This window comes from Mesoplodon bidens (genome assembly GCF_964165515.1).
Source record: "Mesoplodon bidens genome assembly, chromosome: 7".
NCBI lineage: Eukaryota > Metazoa > Chordata > Mammalia > Artiodactyla > Ziphiidae > Mesoplodon > Mesoplodon bidens.
The window spans coordinates 56,771,752-56,795,244 of record NC_138164.1 but is presented as its reverse complement, the minus strand read 5'-3'; the positions used below and the strand labels follow the sequence as shown (position 1 = coordinate 56,795,244).

The 23,493-nt window shown below is 45.8% G+C and overlaps 1 protein-coding gene across 7 annotated transcripts in view; it reads left to right on the top strand.

The window, feature by feature from the left end:
* LOC308620440 (synaptotagmin-9) overlaps positions 1-23,493 on the top strand; it is a 389,294-nt gene that overhangs the window by 184,372 nt on the left and 181,429 nt on the right. Inside the window, exon 7 of one of the 7 annotated variants that reach the window (XM_081239990.1) lies at positions 4,331-10,812. The exons of 5 other annotated variants lie outside the window; for them this stretch is intronic. In XM_081239990.1, coding sequence (XP_081096116.1) covers positions 4,331-4,339 — 9 coding nt within the window. In that variant the 3' untranslated portion in view covers positions 4,340-10,812. Of the gene's footprint in view, positions 1-4,330; positions 10,813-21,492; positions 22,061-23,493 lie in introns of those variants that run through there. One more of the 7 variants, XM_081239991.1, reaches the window with a different exon arrangement.

Sequence of the window (23,493 nt, the reverse complement as noted above, 5' to 3'; positions counted from 1 at the left end):
ATCGAATATACTGTAGTTCCCTGTGCTATGTAGTAGGACTTTATTGGGTTTTTTTTGGGGGGGGGGTTGGTTTTTGTTTTTTGTTGTTTTTTTTTTGCGTACGCGGGCCTCTCACTGTTGTGGCCTCTCCCGTTGTGGAGCGCAGGCTCCGGACGTGCAGGCTCAGCGGCCATGGCTCACGGGCCCAGCCGCTCCGCAGCATGTGGGATCCTCCCGGACCGGGGCACGAACCCGTGTCCCCTGCATCGGCAGGCGGACTCCCAACCACTGCGCCACCAGGGAAGCCCCTACTGTTATCTATTTTATATATAGTAGTTTGTATCTGCTAATCTCAAACTTCTAGTTTATCCCTCCCCCACCCCCTTTCCTTTGTTTTCTATGTCTGTGAGTCCATTTCTGTTTTGTAGATAAGTTCATTTGTGTCATATTTTAGATTCCACATATAAGTGATATTATGTGGTATTTGTCTTTCTCTTTCTGACTTAATTCACTTCATATGATAATCTCTAGGTCTATCCATGGTGCTGAAAATGGCATTATTTCATTCTTTTTTAAGGCTGAGTAGTATTCCAGTATGTGTGTGTGTGTGTGGTGTGTGTGTATCACACCTTCTTTATCTATTCATCTGTCGATGGACATTTAGGTTGCTTCTATGTCTTGGCTGTTGTAAATACTGTGAAGCTTAAACTTTGTAGTTAGAAGTCTTGGGTTCAAATTCCAACTCTGACACTTAGCATGGCTTTGGGCAAACTAATCTCTCTACATCTCTGGATCCTTCAGTAAAGAACTTCAGAGGGTTCTTCTAAGGATTTGTAAAGTTCATATCACTATAGATAATCAAAAACTGAAGGTGTGTGGCATGTGGCCTCACTGGCTAATAGCAGCACAGCTAATTCCAGACCATATGGCATTCATTGGTGGGGCTGAGCCTGTTGATGGTTTGCCTTCCTGATAAAGGATTCAGGGACTGGCAAGCTGGCCTGCAGTATGAGTCTCACAGCTGGCAGAAGGGGCTCTGGGAACCAGTACGTGATGTGGGTGGTGGGTTGGGAAGCAGAGCCAGCTGGAGGGTGCTCCAGAGCATCTGGGAAAGTTGTATTTGAATCACAATATAAGGGAAATATCCATTCACATTTTCCTCCTAGATCCAGAAAAGAATATTCTTCTCCCAGGGGTATGGGTGTACCCACACACATGCACACACTTCAGAGCCCAGGGTCATAGTCAGACTTGGCTTTACCTTCACCGGTTATGCTCTGGCTTGTATTACTTTCTCTAATAGCCTCACACATGAACATTTGATCTTTGAAATGCAGTCCAAACATTCCAGTTTGAGAACGTTTGCAGCTCTCCCATGGTTTACATGTTTGCTTTTTGTTACTGCTATGTCCATAGAAGTGACTCCAGTTTTCTTTCTCTCTGCGACTGCAGCATTAATACTCTTAGTCTGTATTGGAAGATGCCCTGAGTTTAAGTTAACTTGAATGCTGGGCTAAGTGTGAATCACAAGATATCCTGCTACTCTAAGTCTGGGGCTCCAGTGAAAAAGCCCACCCCTCACAGCTTGAGAGCACGGAAGGGGTGTCACACCACGCAGAACCACTCTCCGCTCCCCAGCCTTACTTCCTCCTGTTCCACTTCTCACACCAAATTCTGACAGTCCCTCCAACGCCCTTTCCTGCCTCTGCACAGGCTCCTTCCTCTGCCCACAGTGGCCTTCCCTCCTTCTCTCCTGACGGCCTCCCCTTCAGCCTAAATGGCCCAGCTCAAGACATCTTCAGAATCCTCCCTGTAGACCTCAATCCCCTTGAAGTTTGTCCTTCCCTGCTCTTTGCTCCTACGCATTTTACACACATCTCTGTTGTTTAGATTCTCACGTTGTAATCTCTCCCTCTGTGAGCTCTTTGAAAGCAGGATTTGTGTCTTCCTCATGGTATCTGTATCCCTAGCATCTATCGCAGTGCCTGGCACTTGTCTGATACCCATTAAAAATATATGGATGACAGACATAGGGAATAAACTTATGGTTACCAAAGGAGAAGGGTAGGGGGATAAACTGGGAATTTGGGATTAACAGATATACACTATTGTATATAAAATAAACATCAAGGACCTACTGTTAGCACAGGGAACTATATTCAACTATATTCAATTGTAATAACCTATAATGGAAAAAAATCTGAAAAAGAACATATATGTGTGTGTGTGTGTGTGTATATAACTGAGTCACTTTGCTATATACTTGAAACATTGTAAATCAACTATACTTCAGTGTTAAAAAAAAGAAATATTTTTGTGTATGTTGAGAGGGTGTGTTCTAACTTCATTGATTTACATGCAGCTGTCCAACTTTCCCACCACCACTTGCTGAAGAGGCTGTCTTTTTCCCATTGTATATTCTTGCTTCCTTTGTCAATGATTAATTGACCGTAGGTGTGTGTGTTTATTTCTGGGCTCTGTATTCTGTTCCATTGATCCATTATGTCTGTTTTTGTGCCAGTACCGTGATGTTTTGATTACTGTAGCTTTGTAGTGTTGTCTGAACTCAAAATGGCCTGAAGACTTAAACATAAGACATGACACCATAAAACTCCTAGAAGAGATCATACACAAAACATTCTCTGACATAAATCGTACTAATGTTTTCTTAGGTCAGTCTCCCAAGGCAGTAGAAATAAAAACAAAAGTAAACAAATGGAATCTAATCAAACTTACAAGCTTTTGCATAGCAAAGGAAACCGTCAACAAAACAAAAACACAACCTATGGGCTGGGAGAAAATATTTGCAAATGATGCAACCGACAAGGGCTTAATTTCCAAAATATGCAAACAGCTTATACAACTCAACAACAACAAAAACAACCCAATCGAAAAATGGGCCGAAGACCTAAATAGATATTTCTCCAAAGAAGAAATACAGATGGCCAATAGCTATATGAAAAGATGCTCAACATTGCTAATTATTAGAGAAATGCAAATCAAAACTACAATGAGGTACCACCTCACATCCGTCAGAATGGCCATCATTAAAAAGTCTACAAATGGAACTTCCCTGGTGGCGCAGTCATTAAGAATCCACCAGCAGGGTGGATTCAGGTTCACTCGTGTCCCCAGTGCAGGGGACACAGGTTCGAGCCCTGGTCTGGGAAGATCCCACATGCCACAGAGCAACTAAGCCCGTGTGCCACAACTACTGAGCCTGCACTCTAGAGCCTGTGAGCCACAACTACTGAGCCCACGTGCCACAACTACTGAAGCCCATGTGCCTAGAGCCCTTGCTCCGCAACAAGAGAAGCCACCGCCATGAGAAGGCCACGCACCACAATGAAGAGTAGCCCCCGCTCGCCGCAACTAGAGAAAGCCCACACGCAGCAACGAAGACCCAACACAGCCAAAAATTAACAATATAAATAAATAAATAAATTTATTATTATTTTTTACAGTTTAAAAAAGAAGTCTACAAATGACAGATGCTGGAGAGGGTGTGAAGAGAAGGGAACCCTCCTACACTGTTGGTGGGAGTGTAAGTTGGTACAGCCACTGTGGAAAACAGTATGGAGGTTCCTCAGAGAACTAAAAATAGAATTACCGTATGATCCAGCAATCTCACTTCTGGGCATATATCCAGACAAAATTGTAATTTAAAAAGATACATGCACACCTATGTTCATAGTAGTGCTATTCACAGTAGCCACTACATGGAAGCAACCTAAATGTCCATCAACAGATGAATGGATAAAGAAGATGTAGTACATATATACAACAGAATACTACTCAGCCATAAAAAAGAACAAAATAATGCCATTTGCAGCAACATGGATGCAACTAGAGATTATCATACTAAGTAAAGTAAGTCAGAAAGAGAAAAACAAATACCATATGATATCACTTATATGTGGAATCTAAAATATGACACAAATGAACCTATCTATGAAACAAACAGAATCACGGACATAGAGGATGGACTGGTGGTTGCCAAGGGGGAGGCAGATGGGAGAAGGATCGAGTGGGAGTTTGGGGTTAGCAGATGTAAGCTTTTACGTATAGAATGGATAAACAACAAAGTACTACTGTACAGCACAGAGAACTATATTCAATATCCTATGATAAACCATAATGGAAAAGAATTCTTAAAAACAGATGTGTGTGTATATATATATATATGTACACACACATACATACATATATATGTATAACTGAATCACTTTGCTGTATAGCAAAATTAACAACATTGTAAGTCAACTGTACTTCAATTAAAAAAAGAAAATAACGGAAAAAATATATATATGGATGAAAACCAAAGCATTCTTTTTGTTTCTTCTTCCTACAGAAACGATGACTATGGGTAAGAGGACCACTTATGCCAAGAACACAGTAGGACAACCATCTTACAAAGATCTTCAGTAACTTTTCCCATCCAACAACATCTAGACGACGCCAGTGACCAAATATTCAGCTGTAACCACAGCAATAACTGGCCCTCTTTCCAGATTGGGTTTGCTGAATGTGAACAGTCCAGTCGTCTTCAGGTGGCCTAAGGTGGTATGCTGTAGGGGAAGCACATCTCTTCTGGTCAAGAATTAAGATTGGACTATGGAAGAAACCACCTGATACAGTGAGAGTACTCAGAGTACCTAAAGGACTCTTAATGATTAACATAAGGCCCTTGGTGATGGGGTCTTAGCAGCTGCCCTGGCAATGTCACTCTGACATGATGTTATTTGCTTGAAGGCCCTGGAAGGACAGAATATTTAAAATCTATCCAGGTGCTAAATAGGCAGCAAATCTAATTCACACTGGACTACCACTGAGCTAATAGTTGTCTCCAGAAAATAATTTCACCCAAGAAGTACTCCAGCTTTGCAAGGAATAGCCCCAGGAGAGTAATAGGATAAGCAAGCTGTTACCCTGGAGAAAATCGAGTACAAAGAGGTCTAGTTCACAGCAAATTCACTGCCTACTCCCATGTACATGGCAGTGAGTACCAGTTGATCATGGCCCTCTCTTCTGCTAAACCCAGATGTGAGGAGTCAGAATCCCCAACACTGTTTTCAAGATGGCCAGTAGCCACTTCCTTTCAACTGGTGTTGGCAATGAGAATGAAAGTTCATTGTCATCCCTGTTAGAGAGGCATACATCTCAATATAGGCATTCTGGAATACCCTTTCCCAGGTACATTTGTCCACTGAGGGAACAGCCTCAGAAACAGAAGTACCATTGAGTGAGCTGAGTTCTTGGAGAGATGATACGGCTGGCCCCTGATTCAAGGCACAACTTTTGGGCCTTCTTGGCCTGAGTGCCTTCTGGGGTATTTCCATATGCAACAGCCCAGAGGCATAGCCTTGGGCAGCCACCGACAGGTTTCCTTTCACTTCTGGACACATGCATCACTTTCACAGCACTTGGGGAATGGAAATACCTGCTGGAGTGAAGGTCAAGGGCTCTCCCCGGGTATCACATTCATTACTCAGCTTCCTTTGTGACCACATCAGCCAACCCACTGCCAGCTGTGTTCTTCTCATTGCTTCTGCCTCCATACAAATGAAACTAAAGGCCTCAGCATGCCCTGGGGGTGGTGGTGTTACCTAATGGCCCTCTCTCTCCTATTATAGGTGTAAGGTGCCCCGTCCATACATTTGCACCATTTCTCCAAGACAGCATTTCCCTTTCATACAGTCTCTTTGCAGCAGAATCCAGAGTTGGACTGTAGTTTACCGTCCTGGGAAGCTTATGTATCTTCATTTGAATGAACACTTCCACGTGGGACTAAGTGGGTGGAAGCACAATCATTGCAGGTCTTCAGAAAGTTCTTATTGCCACAGCTACCCAGTACAAGAAACTACCCTAATGTCAGATCTTAAAAGGATGGAGACCTTTGGTTGTATGAGGCAGTGTTACAATATTCCAGCTTCATGTGTTCCCCAGCCTGCCTAATCCATTTCCATCTCTGACTGGCTTTCAACCTCCAGGATCCAAAGGGAACCCAAGGTTCTGCCTATGTCTGTTGACATGAGAAGAATTCAGCCTTCTTTGCCCAAGGTTCCCTCTGCCTGTTCCTCTGCATTCAGACATCTTCCATCATACCAGTGTTTAGAACCAAAGCATGAAGGACTAGTGCCAGCAGGATAGTCAGCAGAAATGTTATCTCTAGGTCCAGGCAGATGAGCCCAGAAGGATGGTCCCAGAGAAACCAGACTGGCCCCAATAGATATCAGGCAGCCATCCCAATAAGCTTTGACTTGTCCTTGGCACTGGGAGCCTGGGTAGGAGATCCTGGGACAGCTGTGCCTATTGTTCCCCAGGCTAAGATCTTCCTGCCTAGAGAACTAGCAGCCCTGGGGTATTTATGAGTATGCTACTGGCTTGTTGTTATGAAACAGAAGGTGGCTTTGTAGGGGCCAGCAGGCAAAGAGACAGGCAGGTGGCTTGTGCTGGAAAGCTTTGCCTAACAGTCCAGCTGTGGCCAGAGGCTGGTTATAAATTTGAACTCCCTGAGCCCATCTGCAACTCTGCCTCTGTTCTCTTGCCTTCTGTTTGGTTTCCCTTTAGTTTCCTAGTAAATATTCCTTTTGAAAAATTCCAACCTTGTTTCTTTGAACCTGGGGGGAAGGTAATTCTCCATTGTCTTTTCCAGGATAGAGAAGGAAATTAAAGTACCTTGAAAAAATGGAAATGGCAGTGGAAAGGGATATAACCTGGTTAGATCTTTGGAAGAGACCTTGGGGAAAACTGGTTCCAAGAGATGGGGAGAAACCAACTGTCTCCCTCAATCACCTGGCACTGATTCTCAGCCCATTTCTCTTGCTGCCTTTGTCTTCAAGGAGATTTGCCCTGGTTGCGTGTTGCTGCAAAAGCATCTTCCCAGCCAGTGGACTGGGCACATTTTTCAGGTGATGTGATACCTAGGAAGTACACTGGTGCATGACCAGAGGAGGAATAGGGGAGGGGAGGGAAAGGAATGGTTTCTACAGTGTGGGTGTTTTCAAAATGCCCAAACAAGCATGACTCTAAGTGGAATGATTTTGTCCTTATGGCCGTCAGTAGAACTACATTTCATATGAAGAGAAGAAAGGCATACTCTCAAGTCAACAAGACTGACAAAAGATAGATATGGAAAATGTCTTGCTATCTTCATGGCCATCCTGTCCTGGTGGGTGTTCCAATTATCTATTGCTGCATAACAAAGCACTACAAAACTTAGTGGTTTAAATGGCAAGTTCTCTCTCATGATTCTGTGGGTTGGCAGTGTTTAGGTGATTCTTCTCTCTTGGAGTCTTTCAGTTGCTATCAGATGGCAGCTGAGGCTGGTATCATCTGAATATGGAACTGGGCAGGATATCCATGATTGACTCTTTGCATATACATCTGGCTCCTCTGTTGCGATGACTAGAACAGCTGGAGGCTGATTGGGCATCTCTCTACACATAGTCTCTCCTCAAGGTTAGCTTGTGCTTCCTCACAACATGGAGGTCTTAAGGCAGTCAGACTGCTTTCATAGCGGCTGGCTTCCCCCAGAGCTAATGTTGCAAGAGGTCCCAGTAGATGCTGCAAGCCTCTTCTAAATAACCTCAGAAGTAACACAGAGTCATTCCCACCACAGACTGTTGGTCAAAAGCAAGTCATAGGGCCAGCCTAGATTCAAGGGGAAGGGAGTACACAAGAATGGAATACCAGAAATTGTGGCTCATCTCATTGGGGCCACTTTGGAGATAGTGGGGATGGGAGTGGAGGGGGAGGTGTCACTGAATCAGAAGGCTTCCTGGATAGCTGTCACTTTAAAATCACATGCAATACTTAACAAGCACAAGGGTGGAGTGAGGGGGGAATAATAAGGGGCAGAGGAGAAGGGGAAGGGTTATCCGTGAACACTTAAATACAGCATAAGCTGAAGAAAAGTGAATAGTTATGATCAAAACAGAACTTACTTACAAGAAACCCTGGAGGAAAATTGTCATTCTAGTGACTGCTCAAAAGCTTGAGTTGAGTGCTTTTTACCCACCTTATCTTTACTGCCAAAGTAAAAGTGCAAACAAGACATTCCCATGCTTGGGGACATACTTAGAAATGAAAATTCAAAGTAAGTAAGCAGAGGTTGTTTGTCCCTTTTCTGAAGACTTCGCTTCAGAAAGAATTACTGTAGTTAATTAAAAGAGATTTTATCAAATCTAGTTTCAGCATAGCTCTGCCAGTTGTCCCCTGGCATGAGGTCCTGGCATGGCTAGTGTTGCCATGGTGCTTTCTCCAGTCTGCCCCTCCCTCTTTTGCAGCAGTCCTGCCATATGGAATAGTCAGGGTCGGTCCACTGCTCTTCCCTCCACCCTGGCCTCCTCCAAACGCAGCCACCTTGCTAGAACTTTCAAAGCAAAGTTATAGACAGTGATTTAATGAACTGAGAAAAGGACATAACCATGGATGCGCATATGGCCAAAAACAGTGTCTGCAGCCTGTATGTGGATCCTGAGAGTTCTGCAGGCCATATGGCTGCCCATGGCCACCCATTTCACTGATGGCCACTGAGGGGTATTGAGAGTGTCCGGCCTGGGGGGGGGCCTTGGAATGGCCAGAGAGGATGGCCTTCACCTGTTTCTTTACTGTCCTGTTCTAGATCCCTGTGAAGAATGTCTCTCACACATAGAATTCTTGAGCTGCTTGCTGACATGGAGCACAACCAGAGGCTAAGAGTGGCCAGTGAGACCTCTCTGAGGTTTGGGTTTTCTCACCGATGGGGTCTTCTGACTCTTCCCCCTCCAATCCTCTCTCAGGGCCAGAAAGAGGCCATAACCCTTCACTGTCCTTTAACAACCACCTGTGGGCACTTTCCTAACCACAGACCCAGTGACACCTGCCACAAAGGTACTGCTTGGCACCTTCTCAGCCAGAGAGAAGTCATAGGCAGTGTTCAGAGAAATCTAGTGTGTCTCTGAGATGTCCATTCCATGTGAGTGGAGCCCTTCCATTGTAGCACAAGCTATTCTACCTTCTCTCCAACTTCATATCATATAGGCTGACCTTCATGGAAGAAATAGTAAAGCTCAGGAAAAGATAATAATCAGAAAAATTGCCCCAGCAGTTGAGGAAATATCCCAGAGAAGACCTGTAGGAGAACTCTGAGAAAAATAGGAAAAAGGAGGGTTGGCTCTTATTCTGGGAGCTGCGGAAGATGAGCCCTGGTCCTCACCGCTAAGCCCAGATGTGAGGTAAAGGAAGCTCTGGTCAGTGCCACAGACCTGCCTCCAGTGTTGATGATGTCACATATAAAGCTCCCTTTGCTCAGTCTCCCAGGAGAACAGATCAAGGCTTTCCAGTGACTATGGCAGAACCCACTTCTTCCTCCTTCCACTCAAGAGGCTTACATGTCGCTTGCTGCCTAGGCTCCCTGGGCATATGGGCTGCAAAGTTAAACCAATAGTATGATCACTTCTGTCCCCTCGCTCCCTGGTGTCTTCTCACTGTGTCCAGGAGCTCTGGGCATGGGAAGGACTAAGAATCAAGATTGAAGATGGCCCCCAAGGCCTCAGAGGATCAAGAGCCAGCCCTGAAGTCCCGTACTTTGGCTAAGTCTCAGTGGCATCAGGGTCCCCCATCTCATCCACAGGCCAGCTGATGATTCTCATGTACCTCGTCCTGGTAGGGAAGAGGAGAACAGGCCAAAGGGACCTGGGCCACAGAGGCTGTCCCCTTAACTCATTGCGACTGCCTCTCCAAACTCCATCATAAGGTAGATTTCCCTGGGAAATGGATAAGCGTTGCCAGACAGTTTTTTTTTAAGTATATTTATCAATATGAAGATTATTGATGATAACACCACATCTTATAGTTTACTATGCATGGTAACATTTTTTTATCCATTTTCTTTATTTTTTGAAAATTCAACTTGTAATTCCAAGTGGTAAAGGTAGTTTAAAAAAAAAACAAGTTAATATCTTCTTGGCTCGATACTAAATTTATTGTAGTTATTATTCCAATAACTATCCATTGCATTAAAGCTATTTCCAAACCAGCATTTGACATAGTAATATTGATGGTTTTTCCTATCAAGTAAACATCATCTTCAAGACACTGACTTTTTCACAATTTAGATAAAATTCTTTTTGCATGGCAGCAGTATCCAGATTTGAATTTTCAAGTAAAGACAATTTCTCTCATTCACCAAACTCAAAGCTTTCAGGTAATAATAAAATCATTTCTTCAAATACCTGAAGATATTTGTATTCATGGCCTCAGAGATGAACTTATGGACTATATAAACTGGTGAATAAATCTTCCAGAAACAAGTTTTACCTTCATCTCAAAAAAGTAATGATTCTTTAAATATATATTTTTCCTCAAGAAATTTTGTAACTAATTCAATTTTTTTAAGTCTAAAATAGAGTTTTCCAACGATCCTTACCTTAAAAGTGCGCTAGAAAGTACAAACAAGATAAGGACTCAATAAAGAAAAGCATTGCCATAAACTGTACCTTTCTTAAAGGCAAACAAATACGCTGTCCCTGCCTGTGTGTCTACAAACTCAGATGGGAACCCTGCTGAGGGCTCATTGGGCCTGTTGGATCCAGAAAGGCTTACAGACTTTCTTACACAAGCAGCATTGTGTCCCAACATTATGGTCAGTATTTTAAAATTGTGTTTTCTGCATAGAAAGAGTGAATATATGAATGTTTTATTGAGAATAAGACCCAGGCAGTCCTGAGCTAAGTAAGCCCCCTGGAGAGAATAAGGTGTCTCGGCTTACTATATAAAATGAAAGAGGAACACTAAATACTCTTTTCCAAATCAGAACTCCTGGGGTTGAAAATACTTCAACCAAAGTAAATATTTTTCACATATATATATATATATATATATATATATATATATATATATATCGATTTTATTTTGTTCTCTGCAAAGTTGTGTCACACTATCTTGAACAGCACTAACAGGTTTTGCAATAATTGGATTTGTTTGAGGAAAATTAACAAGAGGACATTTAAACTTTGCCTCCGGGTGTTTTCCACACTTGAGATCCACAGGAAGCTGCTTGCCTGGTCCCGCCCTAACTAGCTCTGTTAACCCCTGCTGGCTCTTTCACAACTACTCCCTGGCCTGCTGACACTCCCTGTAGCAGTCCACTTAGCAGCTTCGACAAACCCTCTGGGGCTTCTGGGTCAAAAGAATGCCACTTTGGCAGCAACTGCCACTTGGTTTTGATTCTCCCCACTCTGAAAGGTGGTTCTTTTTTTCCCAACAAATTCAGAGCAAAGGAGAATGGATCCATGTCACCAAACAGAATAAGAACAAGGACAACCACTGTGTGTGCTTGCAGGGGAGTGGGGGGAAACTCTAGAGCCAGCCCAAATGCCGTATTCTTCATTTTTTCCCTACGTTTTAAAGTTTATTGATCTTGAACTTTTAGGGGACATAAAGATGGAATTTCAAAAAACAAACAATGGACTCAAAGGAAATCCAAGGGGGTATATCCGTGACTTGAAAGAGTCCCATAAACCCAGAAAAGTTTAGTAAATTATTCAAACACTTATTCTGTCTGGTGGACCAAACATTGACATTTGGTTGAATGGCTCCATTATGTCAATATTCCCAGCCCATGTAAAAGTAGCTGTTGGCAGGTGCCTTCTTAAAGGACTGTTCCTATGCGTGAAGCCTCAGTGGGACCTACTATCCCTCAGAGGGGCCCTTTCTGGCTTGGAAGAGCAGACTCAGGAAACCCCAGTGCAGTCTTCAGGTCTTCTGATGCTTCCATATGGAGGGGAAGTCCTTGTGGAGAAAGGCATTTATGTAAATGAAGGAAGGGGACTTGCCTGGTGGTCCAGTGGTTAAGTATCCGCCTTCCAATGCAGGGGACGTGGGTTCGATCCCTTGTCAGGGAACTAAGATCCCACACGCTGTGGGGCAACTAAGCCTGCGTGCCCTGGAGCCCATGCGCCACAACTAGAGAGCCCATGTGCTGCAACTACTGAGCCCACCTGCCACAGCTAGAGAGAAGCCCCGTGCGCCGTAACAATAGATCCTGCATGCCACAATGAAGATCCCGTGTGCCACAACTAAGACCTGATGCAGCCAAATAAATAAATAAATAAATAAATTTTTTAAAGCTAAAAGCTTTATTAACTTTTCTTCATGAGGGAAGAACTCATGACCTTTGACTCCAGTGGACAAGATAAAATCACTAGTTTGGAAAAGGCAGATTTCAGGCTTGAAGCTGTAATTATACAGGGGTTAAGGACTGGGAAGGAAGATTAACTAAAATTTACCCACGACTTGAAACTATTCTAGTGCATGATCTCACTGCTTTGGGTTCTAATCATAAAACATCTGCCTCGTTCTGGTAGACGGAAGCAGTGGCAGAGACCAGCTGGCCCTAGAAGATGCAGAAGGAACTCAAACCAGTCCAAGTGCTGGTTGGAGACAGCCCTGCCCGCGGTGGGGCTGAGCATCTGCTCTGCCACTGACCAACCCTGTAACCTCCAGCCCTCAGGGGCCCTGCCCAGACCTTGTCAGTCCCTGGTACAAACAGATCGCACACATACCCAAGGGAGAACAGCAGTGCACCTGTGGTTGTACTTGGCTCCCACTCTTCTGGGCTTCAGAGGACTTCCTGGAAGAAGCAATCCCCAAAGGGCTCAAGCTCACAATAGAAACATGGCCACAAAGAAGCCTTGAATTTCCTGCCCTGCCCCAGCCTCTCACTGATCTTTACTTCATAGTGCTTGGTATCCCCAGGCCACTGTACAGAGGCACACACAAGCACAAATGCAATTATTGTACAGGCGCAGCTCAGAAGAGGCTGGTATGGGGCTTCATGTCCCTCCTAGGCAGGGGGAAATGACTGAGGAGAGCAGGGCCCACGCAGAGCTGGGAGACCTGAGCTTGTGCGTTTCTTTGCAGCAAGGAGCTCTCTGGGTCTTCCTGTGACCCTCAGTCACGGCAGCTCTCCCCTCTAATTTTATGCAAGATTCTACATCCATAAGGCAAGATTCTGCCTTTCCCTGCAGCCAGGAAAGGTGTCACTAGGGGTGACACCCACCCCTCCAGGGCCATGATATGTAGGTTCAAGAAAGGATCAAGGCAGAGATAACAGTATCACGTGGAGGGTTTGTCAGGGCTGCCATTTCTGCCACTCACATGTAGGGTTTTTACCTGGATCGCTAGCCTGAAGAAGGCTGAGCAAAGAAGATGCAGCAGGACGCAGCGGAGAGAGTCACCGGCTGGGCTGGGGCCCAAGACCCCGCTCCTGCCTCTGAAGCTGCTCCCAGCTGCTTCTCACATGAAGAGTGTTGGCCCGTGCATTCTGTGCTCCTTCCACCTCTGGGGTCTGCGTGTCCCTGGGTCTAAGGAACCGATGTGCCTGTCACTGGGAAAGCGATGTAGCCAGGGTGGGGCCCATACAGTCGCAGACCCCTATTGCCCAGAAACCCAAGTGCAGACTAAGTCTGGAGGACTTTTATTAATGATTTCCAGAGGACATTGTCTCTCTCTCCACCCCTTTCATTTTTTCTGAGTGCCTTTTTCTATGGATTTTCTTTTTTAACAAACGATCTGAAAGGAATTTGATTTTGAGAGTTTCCTGAAAAATCTTTTAATGATCAGTGATGTCTCCTGTACATCATAAAACCAGAACTGGCACCCTCGCAGTAGAGGAAATTCCGTGTTGAATTAAATACCAGTACAGGTCCTCTCAGTTCACCCCTGAGAGCTCATCATAGCCCTGCTGCTTAGCTGGAGGGAGGGAAGAGTGCAGCAGAGAGAGCTCCCTGCAAGAAGGGCTTCCGGATGAAGTAGGTGTGAGATGAAGAGAAGGGGAAAAGACAGTCTGTGCTCCGTGCATAGTCAGGGGCAGGAAAGGGGGAGGGTGTTGAGAGGCTCCTTCCTGGGCTTACTTCCTCAAGTAACAGCCTATAATCCCATGCCTCAGGCTGTGATAGAAATCTTGATCCTGGGAAGTTCATGGATTTGTCCACAGCTCCAGTGGCTCAGCCCTGTGCTCCTGATAACATCAAGTCAGAGGTGTCTGGGGGCACATATCTTCCTTCTCCAAACTGCGTTAGCACACGCAGGCCAGCGCTGCCCACCCACCAGGCCCATGTGTGCACTGGCTTGGGATGTGGATTTCTAGTGCCTGATGCTCTGCTGACTGCAAGAACGTTTTTGAAAACAAAACCACTGTCCATTCTATCCGTTTAGTCAATCTGGTTGAGAATATCAATTTATTGTGGGAGGAGGGAGAAAAGCCAGAGGTTTGTGGACACTTTGTAGATGCCCACTCAAATATTTTTTGTAGATTCCCTTTCAACTCTAAAAAGGAAAAGGACTAGGACCCTCCCACAGTTGGAAAAGCCTCTGCCCTCTAGTGGCAAAAGGCTCAAACAAATATTTGCGTTGAATATTTGCTTCAATGTTTGTGCCTGGAACACTGAACTGGTACCACCCAAGCAGGCGCTCTCTGGGGACAGCAGGTAACCCCCTGGTTTTACTTCCTGGGGCTCTGTTCCCAGAGGGTTAAATGTTCATAGGTCCCAGAGGCCTCGCTTACTTTGGAACCTGCTCAGCAGAGAGACCAAGAGTAGGGTCACTGGGGAAGACACAGAACCTAGGTGAGACCCAGCTTTCCCACATATGCTGACAGGCCCTGGCCCTGGGGCCCACTCAGGAGGGAGCCTGCAGGTGACGTCATCTCCCGGCCAGCATGTCTTCTCCAGCTGCAGCCACTTCTCTTACACCACCTGAAATCACTCATCCCATCCCACCTGTGGTGCCCATTAATCAGTCCCCTCCCCCCAGCTCTCCACCCTCCACTCCCAAACCTCCCCAAGGTGAGCAAACATCAGCAAGACTTTAGAAACTTCTGGCAGAAATGAAGTTACCAGGGCCTTCCCTGTTGGCTCAGTGGTTAAGAATCCGCCTGCCAATGCAGGGGGACACAGGTTCGAGCCCCAGTCCGGGAAGATCCCACATGCCGCGGAGCAATTAAGCCCATGTGCCACAACTACTGAAGCCTGCGCTCCTGGAGCCCGTGCTCCGCAACAAGAAGCCACCACAATGAGAAGCCCACGCACCACAACGAAGAGTAGCCCCTGCTCGCTGCAACTAGAGCAAGCCTGCTCGTGGCAACAAAGACCCAATGCAACCAAAAATAAAATAAATTAATTTAAAAAATAAAGAAAGGATTGGGCAGAGACAGAGAGGGGAAGGGAAAAAGAGAAAATATAAAAAGCACATCCAGGAACTAAAAATCCTTAGTTTTCCTTCCCTACAAAGTACTAAGGCAGATGCCTCAACATACCTTAATAATCTCTGAGAGATCCATTATAGCTAATCTTCATAATGTCATCTTATGTCATTAAGAAAATAATAAATGGCTGCAAATAGATTTGAAAGGTAGTTGGGAAGATTGCCATGAAAATAAGGTTAAAAAATGTTTTGAAATTTTCTGGGTGAAAAGAAAATTTGTGCTTTCTGAAAATTGGTTTATGAAGAATGTCTCATTCTCCAGCAAGGATAGAGAAGTGAGGGGTCATGTCCTCAGGCACTGCATGGCTTGTAAAACTGATGTATCCAAGCACTCAGTCTTCATAGGCCCGTGGGCTATGGTGACCCACAGTGAAATTATCTCACATTTGTCCAGCTTTCTAGGAGATGGAAGGCACTGAGCGCTTCAAAATAATATTTGTGGTCAATGCTAAAACCCATTAAGTGGGGCTCTGTAATGGAGCTGAGGTCTGTACATCGTCCATGTGAATTTCCAAGTGTCTTTCAGAGAGCCGGTTAGGTGGTATGTCCTGGCTGTCAGGTGGGAGTGAGCATGATTTAGACAAGGGACCAGTTCTGGAGTCAGTTGTGAGCCCAACCCAAGAGGAAAGCCCAGCCTTTCTTTCAGGAGTTAGTCTAAGCAAGGATGTGTGTCTAAACTCTAAGAGCTGAGTGGGAGACATACTGCAAACATCAGCAGAGTAGCAGAAACTGGGTCCTGAAGAGGCATGCTCAATTCTGAGAGGTGGCCTTGCTGGCCATCAGGAGGGTACCTCACTCACCCCTAGGCCTGGGCCTACCTTTCACTCCAACTGTAGATCTTCATTCAGATTTAACTTCCTTGCAAAGCCTTCCCTGAGCCTGAGGAATTTACTGGGGAGGAACTGGCAGACAGTCAAAGCTTCGAAACAGGGGAATTACGGAATTATGGAATTACGTAATGAGCTTTGCAAACTGGCTCCACCCCCTGGCTGCAGTCTGAATGTTAAAACTAGAAGGGGTCAGAATGGAGGCTGTTGAAAACAATGCAGAATCTGGCCATGAACCCGACTCCTCCCTCTCTCTACCTCTCATTTGGTCAGTAAACAAGTTCCGTCAATTGTACATTCTAAATATTTCTCAAAGATGTCTGCAGTGCTGATCACCAATTACCATGTATGTTTTTTTCCCCACACCACCATTCTCCTTTACCAGCTGGGTGTCCTACAATTTAACTCAGTGCTGACACTGTCTACCTGGAGGTAGCACCAGATCCCACAGGTTCGGGGCTCAGTCCCACAGGACTGCCTCCACTTCGGATGCCAGTCACCAGTACACATTGTCATGTCACCTGTGCTTCTGACCATCTGGCTATCAGTCCGTGGTTCCCACAGTCCCCTTCTTGAGATTGATTAACTTGCTGGAGCAGCTCACAGAACTCAGAGAAGCATTTTACTTACTAGATTACTGGTATATTATAAAAGGATATAACTCAGGAGCAGTCAGATGGAAGAGATACATAGGGCAAGGTGTAGGGAAAGGGCATGGAGCTTCCGTACTCTCTGGGAGCAGCCTCTCCTGAATCTCCATGTGTTCCTCAACCAGGAAGCTCTCCGAACTCTTTATCCTTGTGGGTTTTTCTGGAGGCTTCATTACAGAGGCATGATTGATTAAATCATTGGCCAGTGGTGACTAACCTCAACTTCCAGCCCCTCTTCCCTCCCCCAGGTCAGGGGGTGGAAAGGAAAGCTTCAACCCTTTAATCACAAGGTTGGCTCCACTGGCAACCAGCCCCCATCCTTAGGTGATTTCCAAAGCCACCTCATTAACAAAACAAAAGACACTTTAATGGCTCTCATCAAAGAAAACTCCAGGAACAGTGGTGGAAGACCAAACATATGTTTCTCATTATCAATCACAATACCATGACATCCATTTATCTCTCTCTGCTGACACTATTTCGTTCTGGCCCTCCTGATCTCTCCATGAATCACCATAACAGTATCCTCATCTCCCACGTTGAATTTAGTCTTGTTGCCTTTACCTGGCCTCCAGAGACGTCTCTCTGAAACACAGACCTATCTCTGTAACTCATTTACTTGAAACTCTAATTGTCTCTCATTCTTCTTACCATAACATCTAAAATATTTGGTGTGTTCTACAAACTTGGCAAAGTCTGGCCTCTGCTTATCCTACTGAAGTGGGTGCTGCGGCATGCTGGCCAAATCTACCCTTCAGGATAAGGAGACTCATTCCCTCAGTTGTGTGGGTGTTGCCGCTAACAGCTCAGAGCTGAGTCCTTCTCCAGGCCGCGTCCTCAGCCAGAGGAAGCTGCCCTACTCAAGGTTATATACGCTCCTTTCCCAGGAACAGCCCCCACCAAGAAGTGCTTGAGGCAGGGCTGCCAAGGCATCGTCCCTTTGCCTCCATTCTGGACACGTCTGCAGGTCCCGCCTAGTTCCAGAGCTCCTTGTGGGATTGGTTGAGGCCTCTGTTGCAACTGCATTGCAGTTGAACTTCTCTCTTTGCTCACTCATGCTCCACTCATCCCCCCACAGGTATTGTTCCAGAGAGTATACCCCCAGAAATGTCTTGCTTTTGTAGGGGAGCAAAATTTCCCACCCCAAAATCTCTTTGGCATTTGGATTATTTTGAGCTGAAAACAATCAAGGCCCAAGACTCAGGAAGAAACTTTGACCTTCCCCCTAACTGCCTAAAAGAACGCAGATAGAGGACCTCTTCCCTTCGGGAAGGGAGCCATCACTATAGATAACAAAGTATGAACCAGCTGTGACAGACAGAAAGGAACCTAGCAAAGTCTGTTAAAATTTCTCTGTGTCCCTCTGTCTCTACATGAACCAGCAAACATTTGTTTACCAAACATTTGCTTTTTCATCTCCATGTGAATTGCCTTCCTCCCCTTTGATGTCCCAAATCACTACCCCAACAGCTTCTTTTGTCTTTAGCTGAGGATGGTATTTAAGGTGAGGGCTTCAGCCATTCTGGCGAGTTACTCTGTTTTCCTGGGTCGCTCCCATGCACATGTGTTTTTAAATTTTTGTTTGATTTTCTCTTGTTAATGTGCCTCATGTCGATTTAATTCTTAGACCAGCCAGAAGAACCTAGAAGGATAGAGAAAAATGTTTTCCTCCCCACAGGGGGTTGGCTGAGGTCACATTTTAAAGGGTTTTCCTTCTGGCATAAAAGCAGCCAATGTTTTATCTAAAGAGACAGGGAATTAGAGGCCGCTCCAATCACTCAAGCAGGAAACAATGCAATTAGTTGTAAAAGGTTGGAAGATTGGAGGATGACATTAAGGCAAAGAGCTATTGGCGGTGGGGTGGGGGGCAGGAGTGGTGAATAGAAGATAAAGGGAAGAATCTGGGGAAAAAAGAGAAGAGAAGGAAAAAACAGACATCCTGTTCAGATCCAAATGATGAATTCTAGTATCCCGGATGGAATTCTGTTGACTTGGCCTCTGCCTCCTTAAGAAGATAAGGTCTCCTCCTCACAGATTTTCCTGGAGTTAGCCAGCACCCCTCAGTAAAGTGGAGGGTGCAGGGAGCAGAGAAGGCTCTAGAAATCAGGGGGGTCAGTTAATATGGAGGCACAGCAGCAAAAGGACCACCAGTAATGAAGACAGTGAATTCCAAGAGGACCTGGAAAACTGGATGAGATCAGCCTCGGTGGGCTGATTAGGCTGGACATTAGTATGTCCAGTTCTGACTGGTTATTTAGGGAAAAACACCAACTCGGGGCTGGGCTTACAGATCAATGACTAGTGACTTAGGTCCAACCACATTGAGGACATAGTGGTAGCTGTCAAAGGGCTTAAGTTTCCTCTCTCAGGATACCTGGACAGGAAAGCAGATGGATCAGGCACTTGCAAAGGAGAAAAGGGGTCACTGTGCTTGGTCACTGCCCCCCTTAATGAGCTAGCTTATAGCAGTGGTCAAGGCCAGAGGTTAAATGTAAGGAAGGCAAAAGAGCCAAGCGAATGATTTTATCCCAACAGCAGGCTTTCTTTCCATTGAGTAAGGCCTGCTCTGAATAAAGATGGCCACCATTGGCCACTGTATGTCAGTCAAAGCTGTGACTATCTCCGAAATGAGTTTAACTTTTCTTTTTGAAACTTCTGGTCACAAGAACATGAGGGTTTCCACTCTGTTCTGCCCCATGGCTCATCAGTCCTAATGGGTTAGGGGAACCAGCTGTGGGCTTTGCTGCCTCTGGGGTCACAAGAGTAAAAGCTTGCCGACCAAGACCAGGTGTGGGCAGTTAGAGCAGAGAGACCAGGCTTGTGCCTGTGAACCAGGTAACTGAAGAGAGTGGGTGGGGCAGAGAGGGAGCGTCTGCCAGGACTGAACTGAAGGGCTCTGAGGCCAAGCTCTTTGGAGCCCCTTCCAGAGACATGGGGGCAACAGCAGCCTTGGAAACAGCCCAAGGACATGTGCTACAATGAGGCCTCCCACTTTGTTCTCACCGAGTCTCCGTAATTCTTTAGACACCATTAGTATTGAATGTATATTTCATTGTAAAAATAATGTAAACCTGCTATAGAAAACCAAGAAAAAGATTACCCCAAGAAGACACTGCCTCCTAAAAGTTAATTGTGAATTTCACTTCCACTGTATCTTATCCATCTTAGTTCACCGTCTCAAAGTTAGGACTTAAGGAGTTCATCAGGAAAATCAACCAGGACTTCCCTGGCAGTGCAGTGGTTAAGAATCCACCTGCCAATGGAGGGGACGCGGGTTCGTATCCCTGGTCTGGGAAGATTCCACATGCCGCGGAGCAACCAAGCCTGTGCGCCACAACTACTCAGCCCACATGCCACAACTACTGAAGCCTGCATGCCTAGAGCCTGTGCTCCGCAACAAGAGAAGCCACCGCAGTGAGAAATCCGCGCACCGCAAGGAAGAGTAGCCCCCGCTCGCCGCAACTAGAGAAAGCCCGCGCGCAGCAACGAAGTGAAGACCCAATGCAGCCAAATAAATATATAAATAAATTTTTAAAAGGAAAAAAAAAAAAGAAAATCAACCAGAGCACCTTTAGCATAACACTTTATTCCAAAATGCCAGGCATGAAAAGTTTCCAAAAGAGCATTCTCACTCAGGGAAGGAGGCTGAGTGGGGCAGTATTTTTCATGAGAATTTCAGAGGAGGGATCAGCAGAAGTTCACCTAGATCGGGGAATACCGTTGCCCCTTGATATCCGCGGGGAATTCGGTGCAGGACTGCCCCATCCCCCATCCCCTACCCCCGCATCCCGAAGATACCAAAATCCTGCGATGCTCACCTTCCTTATATAAAATGGCTTAGCACACTTAGCCGTCCACATCTGCAGATACAGAGGGCTGAACGTCATCAAAGATAGTTCTTGGAAATAGGAGGAATTGTTCTTAAGGATGAGGAGCCATTGTCTGTGATGATCCCAAGAGGCTGGGAAGGAACAATTAAGGGCTAACGTCACTTGGAAGAGAGGTAGAGAGGAACAGCTAATGGGGACAAGGACATGCAAGGGCCACACTGGAAAATTCTTTTAGTGTCTCTTGCAGGGACCAAATACAAACCCAGGTCTTCTGACTCCTGGTCAGAGATCTTTTCCACTTCTCATAGATGCCCCAACCTTCTCCACTTTGGTAGGTGATTGAGAAAGAACCGTGAGTATCCTGGACCCAACCATGGAAGGAGAGGTTGAGATAAGTAGACCTGGACAGCAAAGGCAAAAAATTGGAAGATTTTACAATTGGGTCCTAAGGATGTGATTTATCTTCAGCTGGACTGGGGCCTGCAGGAGTTGAGTCCTATGTATTGCTGGCCTGCAGCTGCAAGTGAAGGGAATTCTGCTACTGGAGACTGAGAAAACTCAAGGACCTCCCCACTAAGGAGTTCCATTTCCTGATGGTTTGGCTCTGGAGATGCCCCTGTATCAGTAATTGTTTGGCTCTTAATGAAACTCTTCTGAGCGTGAATCTCAGATTTTTCAGCTGTCTCCCTGGGTGGCTAGGCCTGTGGCCTATTGGACCTCTCTCCCCAAGAGGCAATGGGCCCAGTGCCCAGGCTGCTCAGAGACCGGGTATATCAGAGCTTTCATTTTTCCTTGCTGTGCCTTTAAGAGCTGCAGGAATGCAAAGAGTCTGGAGGAGGGGTGGGGTCTCCCAAAGGGATTTCTGGGGAAAAGGATCCTGGGAATTTGGGCCAGAAACTAAACTGAGAGTCCAACTCTGAGAAGCTGGGGGTGGTGTGCGTGTTGGATCAGGCCTGTGATTGGACTGCAGAGTTCTCTAGGGAGGAAGAAAACAAAAGTAAAAGGGAAAGAGCTGGGGAGAGGGGAGAGGCCCACCCCACCCCCCATCCCACCCCTATGCACACTCACCCAGGCCTGGAAGAGGGGACAGCCACTGGCCTGCAGAGGGTCCGTGTGTGTCAAAGGTGATAGCGACAGATGCTGGACCCAGGGAGGCCTCTACCCCAAGTCGGCCTGCAGGGCCTCCGGAGACTGACTTGCCAACAGCTGGACTTGATCACCATCTTGCTAAGCAAGATCACGCCTCTGAGGGAGTAACTAGCAGACTTTGCTGTCTGGCTGTTTTTGAAGAATTTTTCTCAGCAGCGGCTAGAAAGCAGGAGACCACCACCTGGACCCTTGAGCCTTCTTCAAGAAGCAACAGCAGAAGAGATTCCCACCCTGGGTGGTTTGCAGGACCATGCTGGCTCTTAGGCAAGCTTCTGCTTTCAGGGTTCTGATCCTCACGGCCTTTCTACCCCTGCCGCTGTTCGCCCAGGACCCGGCCATGGTGCACTACATCTATCAGCGCTTTCAAGTCTTGGAGGTAGGTGGCATCTGGGCCCCTGATCTGGGGAACCTGCCTCCCGGAAGTCACTTTATCTTACCCACACTTCCCTACCTACTGGGATGCATTTTTCCAGACAGTGAATGATAAATAGATTGCTAAATGTACACTTAATATTTTTCATAGTCTATGGTTTCTCCCAGACCTTGAGCAGAGCTTTCCTCTATCTGATCTGGCAGTTTTTCTCATCTGTAAAATGGGGACGATAATAGAATTTACCTCTTATGGCTATGCTGCAGATTTAATAAATTAATTCCTACTTAGAACATTGCCTGGCATGGTGGTAAATGTCTAAAATATTATTCAGTTGCTCAATTTTAAAATAGGAAAATTAAACATTTGGTCACGTTTTCTTCATGTTTTACTATATCAGGATGATAGCAGATTTTAGTTTTCGTTATGCCTTTTTATGGTGAGCCATTAGGTCACTGCAAAAAGTCATGATATTGGTGTCCTGAGAAGCTCTTAGCTTCTTTTGCTGAACTGGACTTGGTTTTAGAAATGAGCAGATTTCAGCAATGTTAAACAGAGAGAAAGTGTTGGGGCCTTTTTCTCCAAGTGTTGCAGCTGCCACTTCATTAAAATTTGCAAAACCCAACATTTTTGCTGCAAGGACAGACTCCCAGGGCCAAATGTAACTCTCCCGTGGTAACCTCTGACACACCCTGGTGATGACATTGGCTGTTTCATACTTCATGCCTTGCTTTTGTACAAGTTAAATTTTGATAAATTATTTATCTTCTCTCAAAGACACGCTTATCTCCAATTTTCTATATTTTCCTGAAAACTCTTCAAGTCCAAACTCTTTGGTTACAGTCAGGGTAAAACAGTTCCTCAGAGCAGGCTGCACACGTTTCCTAACATCCGGCGGACTGAGGCCAGGAAGCCGTGGATGAAATGTTCCCAGGCCAGTGGCCTCTTGTTGCTGCCTCATTTGCTCTCTCCTCAGACACCTCCTGCCCAGTCTCACCTCCTTAAATGTGCCAGAATTACTCTCAACCATGGTCCCTCTTCATTTACCACCGACCTGCCTTGGGGGTCAGCGCCAGTCACATCCCTGCAAGATTTCCCAATACTCGAATCTGTCTGCAGACAAGGGTATCGAGTATAGACTGATACGTTCATAGTTATGAATGTGGATTTTAAAAGATAGGGATATGATTTATATAGGTCTTCCCACCCCGATCGTGGAAACCTGGGTGGGAAGTTGAGTCCCCAGGTGCTCCACCAGGCCAAGGCAGACACTTAGCAACAAAGTGATGCCATCTCCACACTGAGGGATTTGTGTCAGAGGGGTAAGGAAAAGAGGATAGACTTAGACAGTTTCTCTCTCCTCCCTCTCTTTCCCTCTCATCCTTTCTGTCTCTCTCTCCCTCCTTCCTTCCCTCCCTTCCTCTCACACACTCTCTTTC